The sequence below is a fragment of the Lichenostomus cassidix genome, chromosome 3 (genome assembly GCF_008360975.1).
Source record: "Lichenostomus cassidix isolate B80296 chromosome 3, HeHo_3.0, whole genome shotgun sequence".
Taxonomy (NCBI): domain Eukaryota; kingdom Metazoa; phylum Chordata; class Aves; order Passeriformes; family Meliphagidae; genus Lichenostomus; species Lichenostomus cassidix.
The window spans coordinates 51,598,146-51,612,832 of NC_139483.1; the positions used below are offsets into that span (position 1 = coordinate 51,598,146).

Here is a 14,687-nt window from a genome sequence, read left to right on the forward strand (position 1 = left end):
TACTTCCAATGTAACAATTTTAGGACTACAGAAAGAGGTTTAGAGGTTGCAGATTTTTAGGTCTCCCTCCCATGATTAAGGTAGTACTTTTCTGTAAAATTGCATAGCAGTTGTGTATTACTGTTTCAGTGTTCTACAGTAACTGATTTCTAAATTTTCATTACTTTCAAACACCTTTGTTTTAATCACTTGTTCCAGAAGGTGATGGCCAGCTTATCTCAGTGCCAAAATAAAGTGATAAGCTTGCAGTCCTTGCTCTGGGTAATTACTTGGCCTTAAAAAAAATTAGCACAAACTGTGGGCTGGAGCATCCAAGAAGGTAAAGTCATGCTCTCTTTCCTGTCTCTTGATTATTGCTGCAGTTCTTCATATGATTACAGCTATAGGAATGGTGGGCATGGCAGCCCCAGTCTGTAGGGGTGGAGGAGGAGGAAGGGGTAAGCCATTTGCTGTCACTACCACAGCAGAAATAGCTCCAGGATTAACTGCTGCTGCTAAATGAGAACTATCTATCTGATACTAAAGTCAGGAGTAAGCTGTGTATCCATTTGTGCAGGGAAGTTTCTGGCCATTTTATTCAGCACAGATTTCAGTCTCTCCTTGAGTTTATATAAGAAGTGGCATTACCCCAAACAGCAAGTGATGTGCTGATCACTTTTGCAGTCTACCAGCTATAAGCAGAATTTTGGAAGGTACAGAGCTGTAAGAAGTTGATGAATGACATCAGCATCTTCATCTCTAAATTTTTTTTTTGTTACTGGCATTAACATTCACCAGGGGAATTCTCAATGTCAGCATGACCACTGCAGGCTTTGCAAAGCCACTGTAAAACCATTTGAGAATGTCAGGTCCCTTTTGTAACCTGGCTGGCATATTTAGGAAAATTAGCAACCTGTCCTTCCACCTTCAAGTTCAGGCAGGGTATTAAAAACCCTCCAGCCTCTTGGATCCCATCCTTATGCAATTAACCAAGTTTAAATATGTGTAAGAAAATGCATGTAAACTGAAAATATGTGTAAGTCATGCAAAAGGTTTATGAAAAGTAAAATTCAGTAGAAGGAAAATAAACCCAGGATACAATATAAAGATATAAAACTTTATTATGAACATATTTAACAATGATTATGCACATAAAGTCTTCCAATAAACTTTCTTGAAGTAAAATATTCAGTTTTCCTTCATATTCCACATTAGCATGAAGTTTTACAACATAAATGGATAATTTGCTGTTATTAGCACAACTTAGAGATACACAGAATATTTAACATGTCCTCATGCACACTTTCTCAAAGCAGCATTTAATTACAGCTTCTCATTAAACAGAGCATTTATCTTACACAATTTTATACCATTTTGGTACACAATTTTTCCGTATTTTCATTTTACATATTTACAGACTCCTAAAAAAAGTTTTACAGTAATGCAAAAGTTATTACTGGCATAAGCAAAAGGAAATGGGTGGGGAAATTAGGTGACTATGGATAAAATGTCATTTGGCTCAGAGAAAGACAAGAGATCAAAGTCTTTCCTAGCTGGAACCATTCTCCCCAATATTGGTACCACAGATCCAATGCACTAGCTGTTTCTCACTGGAGTTAAGCCTTAGACTTCCTCTTTGCCAGTCCTAGGAAAGTTTTCAACCAATTTCAACCTCACCTGTATTTGTAAAGCAAATACTACAGAAAATAGTAGCTGTGACTGGCTTGCGCTCAATTATTGATTTCTTAAAATTCCCTTGTAATCATTGTGTACGTGGAAGTCTTGCAGTTAACTAATGGATGACCTCTCCTTTAGAGCAGGATCACTGTATGCTGTGGGGCCTTTTTGTGTACTTTTCCTGTTTTGTACAGTTCCAGTAGTGATGGAAATCACCACTTTAGCAGTAATGAAAGGAAAGCCAGGCTAGTTTCTTAAACAGATTTCTTTTTTTTGACCCTTGAATTTCAATACTTTACTCAGAGGTAAATTTATGCCACTGACTCCCAAGCTGTTTACAATCCATATTGGAATATTCTTCAAGTACTGTCTCTGGTTTCCAATCATGGAAATAAGAGGAGTCTTGCTAGCAAAACTAGTTCCTCACCTGCTGTACTGCTTTTGTCACCTTACTGTATATTGAATTTGATGCAACAGTGCTTCAACCAAGCTACTGTAACACTGTAGCACTTCCAAAATAGAAAGCTATTTTGCATGGCAAACATTGCTTAAATATAATCTCTAAAAATGACCACAGAAACTATTTTCTCACTCTTTTCATTGTGAGATACTTTAGGTACACATTTCCCATTCTTAGCGTTTCTATTTCCACTTTGAATGTAGTGATGTAGTGAAGTTTATTCAAACAAAATAGCAAGAGAAATGGGCTGAAAGCAGTTTAGAAAAATAATTTTAAAGTCAAATTAAAAAGATGGTTTTTAGTTAATGAAATCCCAAAGCATCGCACTATTTCAAAGTTAACTGTAACCACCAGTTAAGACTGTGATAAACATTAGTGTACTTTGCACATTGGTCAAATTTTATCTCGTCATAACAATTTAGGAGAGAAACACTAGCAGAGGAAAAAATGTCTGAGTATATAAGAACCATGTAAATACCAGTTTTTGAAGACCTACTTCCTGTACCCACTGTTACTCCAATGGAACTTAAAAGATTTGGCCTATGCAAACAACGCCAAGTTGCTCCCCAAGTCTGAGTCTCCACATTCAAATAGGGAGAGTTATATCAGCAATAGTAAAAATGAGAATGGGCTCTCCAATTCTAGGATAACAGAACATCCCCCATACGCTTTAAAAATAGTCTAAAAAGTGCTGAAGGTAAAGTTTACTACAGTTCACTGGAAAGAAAACCACCACTACCTTGAAATATTTTTTAATGTTTTCCTATATGTTCTTCTAAAATAACATCAATTAAGAAATAAAAGGGAAAAACCTTATCTTCCTCCCCAGCAGTTTCCTTGCTTTTGCCATACAACAGTGCTTTGGCTTCTAACAAAGAAATGATCCCTGGCACAAAAAGGTTTTAATTTCAGATACTCTCAAAAAATTTCACAGCTCTACATAATTTTAGAAAGCTTTCCCTCTCACACTAAATGTCTCATGACACATCTTTAGCAAAGCACTGATTTAATCTGAACTATTCTACAACAGTAAGGGCACAACTACATGAAGCAGTTCCTTTGGTCCACTCTAAGTGAGTTGCCGCCTTGTGAAGTCTCCCCTTCATGATCTTGAACAGCCACCAGAAGGTTATTGCAATGGGAATGGTCTAGAGCAGTTGTTACATTAAACAACAAATCTTTTTCCCCAATACGATTCAGCAAGTCTAGCAGGACTTCATTGCACTATTCTGCTTAAACTACTTTATTGAGGAGCACAATTCCCTAGTGCAACTCAGCACCTTATTGTAGTAGATTAACAGTGCTTTTGAGAGTCTTCTACAGCAGCAGGGCAGAGAAATTTTACAAGAGTAAATCTCTGTCACAAATACATGAAAAAAAGGAGATTATTTTTAGAAAGGTCAAGTATCTGAAAACAAAAGTAGTTACAAACATCTTAAATAAAGAACTGAACAACAGTGTAGGAGAAAACCAACTTCTAAATGGAGAAGCAGCAGCATTGTACAAGGAATACTTAATTCCCATATAACTTTGTTCCAGCACAGACTGGAATACAGATAATCACAAAATGTGCTAGTAAAAGTTCCTATCATACCAGTGGTGACTGCTATGACAAAGGAGCTGAGCTATGCACAGAACATGCTCACAAGCTGACCCTCAGGCACATTTAATACATGAGCAACTACAATTGTTCCTAGCATGTAGAGTAACTATTTATTAATACAACTTAAGGGAAAATTGACGTAGAAAAAAACTCTAAAAATGAAATGTTTGGAAATTTGAAATTGTAATTCCTTAGAGAACTTTCATACTCTATTCTCTGTAAGTGTAACAATCTCCTCCAGCATACAAGAGGACTAGTAAGAAGCCAGTACTGGCTTCCTTCTGAGTTTTGTTGTTGCTGAAATATTTCCATTTGAAAGGGCTGTTTAAAAAAAACAATACAGACACATTGTGACACTAAAGCATGTCATGAAACACACAAATAATTTCGCACCACTGCAACTATTGTGGCTCACTACAACTTGCCTATTTGCCCATATCTTGCACTTACAAATCCAGTAAACTTACTGAAATGTATTTAAAAAATGGCCGTATGTCTGCATCACCAATTTGAAGGAAGAATAGAAAGCTTGTGTCTTCTTGCACTGATTTAAAAAAAAAAAAAAAAAAAAAGACCACTTCATTCCCTGCCTCCAGCTCAAAAGGCTAAGGTAGAAAATTGAAAGGGAAATGAGGCACTTCATACCACAGTGGACAGTATACAGACCAGCTAATGCAAATGCAACAGATGAATTCTGTACGTCATCCTAAGGAGAAAAAAAAGAAAAAAAAAAAACCAAAACCAAGCAGCAAGGAAGCAATTTGAAACTCAGTATACAATCTGTGAGACTTTTAAATGGAAATAGATAAAGATTTTAGTCCACAGACATCCTGCTAGCAAGCATTTTATAAGACATGTAAAAATTTTGGTTTCTTAACTTTTCACCATAATCATTTCCAGCATTTGTTTTCCCAGTTTTATCCTTGTAAACAGAAACAGAAGCAGGGTGTCCTTCCTGGGAGTTGGTGTTCAAATGACAGCAGACTGTAAGGAAGCCAAGAAAGTTGTCCATGTAGGAAAACTTGAGAATTGGCTTAATTCCAGATGAACAAGTCTGTCTCCATTGAAAACAGTCAATCACTGTCTGACTCTTCTTTATACTTGGCTCTAATAGCTTGGCCATTCTGAAGTGGCATCTCTTCATAGTCACTCCTGTGAAACAGACATGAGTTGAAACTTCTGAATGTGGTGTTCAGATAGGAAATTGAAAATAAACAGGAAAGTTCTAAACTACAAAATTGAGGCATCAGATTGTTACTTGGGTAAGAAGCTGGTATCTGTTTTTCTTCCTTGTGGGAGCTATAAACAACATATACAGATTTTCTCCAGAAGACAATGTGTAATAAAAGTTATTCCAGTGAAAGCCTTTTTCCACACGGATTTGCTTAGAAGCAAGCTGGCACTACCACTACTCATCTAACTAACCAAAGGCAAGCTATCCAAGCATGGTTCAGGTTAGTGCAGTGTTGGTCCCATCCTCACTGTTGCAGCCACTTCAGCATCCTTAGTAAGAGGTGAAAACATCAAGGGCAGGTAATGGGTGTGTTTCAGTGTCCAGCACAGACACATCTGATAGGTTTCAGCTGCTACGATAATTCATATATTACATAAAATCACACAAGTCAAGGAAGTTTTGCTAGACTTGATTATTCTTAATTCAGTAAGTGCTGGAGACTTAAGAAGCACCATTCTCTATCCCTGAAGCATTTACCTATGAGCTGCCTCTTTCCTAATTCCACCTGACTCCTGCTGTCCTTCCCAGTATAAAAAGAAAGCCCTTTCATTTCACAGCTCTTGCTGCTTTTACTCTATGACTTACCAGCATCGTAATACTTTCTTACCTGTTTGTATCAGTGTCATGGCAATCCCTTTTAGAAACCAAAAAAAAAGAAAAAACAACATGCATTCTCATTGTATTTGTTTCAGAAAAGGCTACATTTCTGTTCTTCAGGCAGAAAACTTTCACTAACCCTTCGCTTAATTAATATAAAAATATGTAAAAGAATATTACAAAAGTGACACACCAGAAGTAACTCTCCATAGGTATTTTAATCTTACCCATAAATCACATCGTCATCTGAATCATTCAGCATAGAAAACGCAGGATTGTCTTTCAATTGTGATTCTGGAAATTACAAATAAGGGTTGTTTTAGTGTGTCAAATATAGAAAGGTGACTGGAGTTCTAACTCAACACTGTAGCAACAGACACAACAACTTTCAAGGCAGTCACAACCATAGTTAACAAAACTATATCCAAACAGGAATTCTCTCCTTTAGTTCTCAGCCACATAATTATGGTGTTCTTAAGAGCTAAAGGGATGACATAATTATCTCCTTTTTAGATAGATATTCTCTATGTTGTTTAAGTTGGATTTCCTCCCTGTGCAATTTATTGTATCATATTTCAACATGCACATAAACTCATTATTCTTAATCAAAATTTTGTATATATTTAAAAAGCACACTCCTTAGTTATTTTTAAGCTACAAAACAGTGCACTAAAGTTGGAATCCCTTGACTGCACATCAGTGATTATCCAGTTATTTTCTATCCTTTTAAGAGATGAAGGAAAGACTTGAACCTTTATGGTGAGATGAAACACATACTTTCCAATGGCTATTTATGACAATTCCCTCTAGCTTGTTTTAAGGCCTTCATTTCTTGCATAATCTGTGCTGCTGAGCTGTAGTTCATAGTTATATGCAAGTAACATTCAATCTAGCAATTTGCCAGAGCATCTTTTTCCTGGCAGCCTTTTACCTTCTGCTGTATATAAACAAATATTTCTGCAACCCAGCAGAAGGTTTTCAAATATTTCTGTATCCAGCCAGTTCTTTCCATTCGGGATGGCAAAATAGCATTTTTTCTGTAACAGTTCTGTCCATCTCAACTCTAAAAAGTTTAGAGAAAGGACCAGCTCCACTATTGAGTGCCTTCCCCCTGCATGCTCTCAGCATACAAGATACAATTGGACAGGCTGCTAGATAACCTCATTTAGGCCTTCTTTCCCATGAAACATTGGACTGCAGCATCTTTCCAGGTCCCTTCCAACCTGGGCTCTTCTGTGGTTCTGCATCTTGAACAGAATACTTAAAGCAGAGAATGTACTCAGTGCATTTATTTTAAAGATCTTTATCTGTTAGAGAGGGAAATGTTTTATAATTGTCATGTAAGTCAGACTGTATTCTCTACAGGAATGCAAAAAGAGAAGTGCCAGTGATTCAATCCTTTATCTCCCTTTACATGGGCCCTGTGCAGCCCTCCCCATAGCAAGTTCTCCAAAATTCCTCCCATAATAGAGATCAGTTTCACTCCTACTTTTCCAACAGCATGTTACCAGTTTCAGAGTCCAGTTTGCCAGCATGCCAATGTATTAACTTTTGTTAGAACAAAGTACAAAAGAAGTGATGTTGTTCCTTAAGGACTGTCCATGAGTCACTTCAAAGGTTGGTGCATCACATGCAAACACCATACTGACTGCAAGCTTGATCTAAGTGCACAAAAAAATTCAAGCCTAGCTAATCAGTAGCTTACATTTTATGTGTACCTTCGTATTTCCTATACTAATTTGCTCGGGGGCAGTGCAGCTTCTGCTTATGTTAAAGCAAATGGAACAGTAATGAGACAACCAAAATACAAAGACATTGCACAGCATCTGCTAATACAGCAGCTCTGGTCATCCAAGTTTGTCAGACAACGGCTCACACTTACCATATAGTGCATTCTTCGAGGGGGAATACACAAAGGCTAATGTGTAGAGATAAAAGTTCAATAAACCATAAAATGATAAGAATTCTGCTGGTAGTAAGTGTCAAGGATATTGCTCAATATAGTTCCATACACATTAACTTTGGGAACAAGACCAAACCCATACACAGGCTGTTTCAATGGAAATAATGTTTACCTTACTGAAGTTTGAGAGCATGAATAGCTAAACAAAACAGATGTTTTAAATTCAATGACAACTAATATTGTCAAGCTACTTCAAGTAAATCTCCCACTGAAAACAAAGCTCTAATATAAGTAACATTTGCTGAGGTACAGTCTGTCTTGAGCAGTGGAGTGCATGGTCAATCAAATAGTTCTGCCTTCAGTGCTGAAAGAAAGAGTATGTTGGGTGTTCAGGTGAGTTTTGTTTGGTTTCTTTTTTAAAAAGTTCTTCCTTGGCACAGTGATTAAGAAGGAAGGAGAAAGGACTATGTGTGCATAGAGCTCTGAAGATGGCTTCTTGCCATCTTGTTGTGACAATACTGAAGGCTTTACATATTGTTTTCTCCTACCTCCCACCTCATACCTAAGCTGATCAGTAACCAGAGCAGCTACAGTCACACAAGCACTCTCGGAAAGTAGCATGAATTAGGATCTCATGGTTCAGGGCCAGGAATACAGGTCATAATCCTTTTGCCAACAGACATCAGAAATAGTCTCTCCCAACCCACTTAAATTCTCTGTTGTGACCTATATCACATGTAGACTTGGACCAATACACAGATGCATTTTCAGCTACTTCATAACTATTAATTTCTCATATTTTAGTACGCCCCATGACAACTGGTAAGTATAGAGCAAACAACTGAGGCAGCAAATACAGCCTAATTTGCAATAACATTTAATTAAAATTACTTAGGTATGCACCAGGAGAATATCAAAGGTAGCTGTGATTCATGTGATGTGGACACATTAGACTGAGACTGTCTAAGTCATAACCTTTACTAAGAGCCTTACAAAATGCTGACAGGAAATCTCAAACAAAACAGACTCCATTTCAAAAGTCCACCTAGAAGTCAAAGGTCTCAGTTTCAGGTACATCATTTTAAAGTACCTTGTGCATGAAAACAGATTGACATTCCTACATGAGCAGTATCACAACACAAGGATATAATTCTGATAATGAGTTGACAGCTCAGCAACAAAGTTGTCCTGTAGAACTTGTGCTCCAAAGCGCAGGTAGAGTATAACAATGCTGTGGAGAAAAAAATAAAGCATATAGGTGTACTGTGTCCTAAGGCTGCAAAATTAAAATAGTAGTTTGATAGAAGAGTATATGAGAGAATAATTATGTGAACATGCTGACCATTTATTTTAAGATACATTTGCTTTCCTAGTTCTAAACTAAGAATGATTATTTTGTGATTAAAAGTCAGCACTCAGCTGAGAGAAGCAGAAATCTTCAGATTTTGTCCACTACAGGCAATCCAATAGTCAACAGCAATTTGAAATAACAGCTTGGTGTGGGGAAAACAGGTATTAACAATAATGTAAGAAACTAACTGTAAACTTCTGCTTTGATTAAGTGAAGCTTACAAAGCTCCAGAAGAGGTCTGCCAAGTGAACTTCTAAATCTTGTAGTGCACTGCCACGGTAATTGAAACGATATAAAGTTAGCTCAAAAAGCCTTAAGAAGGGTTAAAAAATTAAGAAATGTTTGCCATCATAATAATATCAAAAGGCATTCTTCAGTTTCATTAACTATTTTATTAACAACAAAATGTATTCAAAGCCCTGAGAAAAAGATTAGAAAAGTTACAGTACTGACAAATGTATTTTGAAAATCCTTACCTAATGACAAGCACTACAAAGGTTAATGCAGTCAAGAATTTTAACCTGAGATCTGAAAAAGATTGAGAAAAATTGTTATTAGTGAATTTACACCTACATTAGAAGAAACAAGCCTGTTTGGAAAGAATCAAAAGAAATATTCCTTACCAACATAAGGCATGTTTCGAAGTTCTGAGCATGCCCTCACTATCAGGAACAAAAGGTAGAGAATGTATGTGGTTGCCACCACAAGGAAGAAGATTTTCATTCCCTATTAAAAAAGTGTTAAGTTTTATTATTAAATAATATTTCATCTATTCCTTCTTCTGTCAATACAAATCACTAGTTCCCAAAAGCACAACATAGAATGGTCCACTTACACAGGGAAAGTAGGCTCATGAAACAAGGATGATGATACATTCAGGTAGGTTTTTGGGGAATGTAAAGAAAGGATGCTTAATAGAAGCCAGGATTTTGTTAACCGACTTCAGAGTTGGCTGAATCTCAGTAATTTTCTAACAGCACAGCTCCCAAGAACAATACAAGGACCCATGTACATCAACTCTTCCTTTACAACAAGAAACTCTGAAATTTACTTGGTAGGGGACCTTGGTGGGAGTTACGATGTAAAAACTGGCTTAATAACAGACTTAAAAATTTTTATTTCAATCCCAACCGTCAAGTCTGTGACTAAACTTGTGGTGTTTAGTCTCCAGATTTGTAAGACAATTTACTTTTCTCAATGGGATAGATCTTCTCAGTATGGTCTATGAATGATCTAAAGCAAAACCAAAAGTACTCTGGTCAGAGTAAGACCATCTGACTACCATTTTCTATTTTCTAAACTGTTTTATAGATTTTTATAGAAGAAAAAATCCCAAATCTCCTTATATTGCCCAACTGTACCTAACAATTGGACAGCAAGATGACATTTTTTACTTACCTGGAAATTACCTGTGTCAACCCTGTACTGATATGTAGGATCATGTACTTCATTAACGCTAGAAAAGATTCAAAATTAAAAAGTGGTACATGCACAAATCCAGACAATGTTAAAAAGACATACTGACCAAGAAACCCACTAACAAAGAAAAGGTTTAAGGTTACTATAGAGAGTTTATAACAAAAGGATTTGGCTGTGTAAGTTGGTGCAATGCCATTAATTCCAATGGAGTCACAACAATTTACCATATATAGCAAATTAAATTTGAAGAAATATGGAGGATCTAAACTGTGATCATGTTTAATGTCCCCCCTTGTTTTTTAGAAAATGCCTATCTTGTAAATTCCCAAAAGTCTTCAGGATCCAGTGTTTACAGTTTCTTTACAGTGTTTACAGTTTATCCTTAGAAAACTGTGGCATGAGGCCTTCCCTCACAGCAATTCTACTAATAGCACAAGCATTTCCTGCAACTGCATGCTTTCAACAATGCACAGTGGAAAGGAGAAGGTTAGAATATATCTTCCTTCCGAGAGAAAAAATAAGAGGTGAACACTTGAGACAAAAACTGTACAGAAACTGCAAATGCACTAAAATGGATTAAGTTTTCTGGGTGGGGAAGAGTGACAGCTTTATGTTAACAGAACAAATTGGAAAAAAGGGAGTACCACTACACCAAGCAAAAGGCCAGTTTTGAGTAGAGACAGCATTGCTTGACTAAGCCATATCAGTACCAATTGTGCAGGTTTAATAGTCAAGAAAGCCTGGTCAAACTATGTCATAGTTAACTACAGAGAAACTTTTGCTTCAGATACTAAAAACTAATTCAGACATAGCACTGGAGTGATTCTTGTAGGGAGCCATAACATAATGACAAAGTAGTTATTTCTAGATCGCACTCTGATTCATTAAATTCTTTACTACTAGGTTGTCCACAGAGAATTGTTTTCCAATCAGTCACAGTTTGCAGAACAGAAAGATGTAACCATTTGAACTCCATTCCTGTATCACAATCAGAGCATTAAGAAACAAATACTAGTTATAAACAATCTTCTCATTCTTGAACACTCTCAGCTCATACTTGTGCACTACATTTAAAATTACTTACGTTTGCCATATTCCCAGTGTAACAGAGGCCAGCCACAATAGTCCAACAATAAAGAATTTGGGCAGATAGAAAGTTAAGCACTTCCTTTCCCCCTGTTGAGAAAACAATAGTGTGGTGAACAATAGTGTGTGAACCCACATTGGAGATTTTATTCATTCTTAACAGAATAAAATAACTATCATCTTTGTCTCACTCAACATGAACTGGATTAAGAGACTCATCTTCAGTATTTTTATCCTGCACAGGTGATTAGAGATTATATTATATCATCATTTGTGTTAATAAGATGAAGTAGAGTTGGAGCATCCTATTTATAAGGTCCCACATGTTTCACTGATAATGCAAATACAGGAATAGGCTCCAGAATTTCTTTTATACAGCACTTTGAAGTAGTTAAAAAAACCAATCAACTACCATGTACAATACCAAAACTCTTCAAGCAAGAACAAAGAATAACAGCATCATAATTCTGAAGACTGTTCCATCTACTTCCTTTGGGTTTGGTAGACTCAAAACAATGTACTTCACCATAAATTATTTTAACTCCAAAGCTTTGTAAGTCATTTTTTACTTAATGAATAAATGTCTGTAAAATGTTTGTAAAAATTTTGTTTCATTTTTGTCACCTTTTGAGAGAACTGAACAAAACAAGTCCTGTCTCCTCAACAAGTGGAAGGCACTGTTGCATCCCTTACCTGTACTCTTATACCGTGGTAGACACAAAGCCAGAACAACAACAGTGCACAAAGAAACAGTGACTGGAATAGATCATCCAGCATTCCAGGAAACCAGCTGTTCACCAGAAAAGAAAGGGGGAAAAATGGATCTGTTAGAAAAGAAGAAAAAAAAAAAAAAAGTTAAACAGAGATTAAAAGGCCTTTCATTATGAAAAGTAAAGCAGAATCTACCTTCAGTGGGACACAAAACACCTAGATTTTTCAAATTACACCAGTAAATGAAACTGAAGTTTGCTTTATTTTAAAGAAATTAAAAAGATGGTGCCTCCAGCAACAATCCTCTCTACCGCAGAAATAATCTCAAATGGTTGTCAACATTTCTAGATTTCAGGTTTTATTAGACTTTCTACTACACCACAGTTAATGATGATGACATGAAAAATTACTATACAATGACTAAGATGCAACTATTCTTTTGGCACTGCTAGAAAGTGCTAGAATTTGATGTGTTTTACAGGACTAAAATTAGCCTTTATTTTTAGTTAAAGTGTGAGTACCTGAAAAACAGAGAAATGACGCAGCAGACAAACAGAAACTGACAGACAATCAGGATGGTAGGCACCTATTCCAATCAGAGCTTTAAACAAATAGTTGACATTCATGTGACTGAGAAGAATGAAATCAACCCACTCATTATGCCCTTGAATTTGCTATGCCTGGAAAGGGTTAGTTTGTTTTAATTTAATTTACGGAAGCCTTATAAACAGCTGCTTATAAGTTCAAGGAGAAATTCCATTTTGCCTTCTATTTCTGGGGTATTTTTTAATTTCTTTTTTAGAAGGGAACCTTTCTAAAAATTCTAGGATTCAAGTACCATTGTAAAGTAGCAAGAGAGGAAGTAGGATGGACATCCATTTCTGTTCAATACCCCAGTCTCTCATGGAGAATTTCCTCAGGGAATGTGCAAACATACACTGTAAAACAACAACAACAATTTTTAAGGAAGGAATACAGCCTTAAATGGTTTAACCAGAGCTAAAAGAGAACACAGCACATTTCAAAGGCTACTTCATGAGGTCTTTGCCACTGAGAGCCCTGTAAAACGAGAGTCAGGTCTCATAGTTTCTACTTCAAGATTGCTTGCTGAACCCAATGCAAATTACTTAATTTCTCAAGCAAAAGGAGAAGTAAACCAGCCAGTACAAAAAAATCAACAATGTGTGAAAAAAAAATGTTGCCTCATTACTGGCCACACACTTTCAAAAACTTCCACTTAAACTCACTTTTTAAAAAGGTGAGTGTGCATTTCATATTCACAGTTACCTGCTGAGCAACATCATCTGTGAGAAAAATGCTGTGCAAGTGTGCAATACTTTGGTGTCCTTACTCTGAAAATTCAGTATTTTAGATTTTATGTTGGTTTTTTCCAAACTCTTCTTTTCCAGGAGCCGTGACAGGTTAGAAAGGAGACATGATCTAAATCATGGCATAATTGAGGTTGTAAGGGACCTCTGGAGATCATCTGGCCAATCCTCACACTCAAGGCAGAGATAACTTTAAAGTTAGAAAGAGGACATACTCAAATGGGTTTTGCTTATTCTGAGAGACAACCAGCCCACACTCTAGCCATCCTATTGCAAAGCCTGAGCCTACCTACACTGCAAAAAAAAACTTTTTTAGTATCCCATCACAATTTTCTTTGTCTAAGCAGAATTTTTTCTGTTTAATCCAAAACCAGAGTTTAGAAAAACAAGTTTTTTCATTTATCCTATTTTCTTAATGTCCCTTCAATACCAATTGTAAAAACATAAAAGCAGCAACTACATAAGTATTTCATAAATGTTTTTGCACCCATTCAGTGATATGTCAACTTTGCTGTCTGGGGTAAAATTATTAAACACAGCACTACAGAGCAGTTTTATCAGCTGCCTCTATAATAAACTCCAGAAAAGCTGAAACAAAATCTTACCGTGACCATAAAAGTAAGAACTACAAAGACAAATCGGAACCATATTTCCACTTGTGAAAAAGTTGGATTATAGGTCTTCCACTACAAGAAAACAGAAGAGCCCAATGAAAAATATTTTGATAGTCTACATATGACAGCAATAATTAGCACTTTCTGCAGATAGTGAAAAGTTCTGTGGCTTTTCAAAATTTAAAGGCATAACCAAATTCCACTATGTCATCATGGAAAGATAAATTTGTACCCACAGGACTATCTGATAAAAAGATAAGCAAAGCAGCCTAATAGCCTTGCTTCCCTTTCATCCTGCTACTTCAAAACATACTCAGTGTTGTCATATGTTAAAGCATTCTCAGGACACAAAGGATAGTCTTCATTGATTTCAACTGCACTTTCAATCAAAGTCTGAGTGCCAATAAATGCATAAATCCAGTATGTTCTTCTGTATTACCAAGGTCAGGTGCATAAATTGATTATGATGAGGTCAATAAGGTACAGGGGTACTTCCTGTAAGGGGTTTGTTTTCTTAAAGCTTACTCACTTGTCTCAGAAGTTAAAAAGAGAAAATCATGTAAAGGAAGGATAAATAGCTTACTAGAAACACAAAAATCTTTATGTAGGTTAAGAGGGAAAGAGTCCTTCTTCTACTCTAATTATTAGAAGGGCATAAATATTAATTATAACTTATCAGCTAACATAAACTCTATTCTCTTGACATTTATCTCATACCTGGCACG

At 36.3% G+C, this 14,687-nt stretch overlaps 1 protein-coding gene across 2 annotated transcripts in view; it reads right to left on the reverse strand.

The window, feature by feature from the left end:
• Nucleotides 1–1,082: 1,082 nt before the first annotated feature.
• The window catches only part of TMEM181 (transmembrane protein 181), a 36,303-nt gene continuing 22,698 nt past the window's right edge, over nt 1,083–14,687 (reverse strand). For both annotated transcript variants that reach the window (XM_085055761.1, XM_085055762.1), the window contains exons 7-17: nt 13,954–14,034; nt 12,859–12,958; nt 12,003–12,133; nt 11,308–11,399; nt 10,203–10,260; nt 9,428–9,530; nt 9,281–9,332; nt 8,602–8,684; nt 7,433–7,522; nt 5,778–5,844; nt 1,083–4,871 (exon numbers count right to left, since the gene is read on the reverse strand). In XM_085055761.1, coding sequence (XP_084911887.1) covers nt 4,793–4,871; nt 5,778–5,844; nt 7,433–7,522; nt 8,602–8,684; nt 9,281–9,332; nt 9,428–9,530; nt 10,203–10,260; nt 11,308–11,399; nt 12,003–12,133; nt 12,859–12,958; nt 13,954–14,034 — 936 coding nt within the window. In that variant the 3' untranslated portion in view covers nt 1,083–4,792. The remainder of the gene's footprint in view (nt 4,872–5,777; nt 5,845–7,432; nt 7,523–8,601; nt 8,685–9,280; nt 9,333–9,427; nt 9,531–10,202; nt 10,261–11,307; nt 11,400–12,002; nt 12,134–12,858; nt 12,959–13,953; nt 14,035–14,687) is intronic.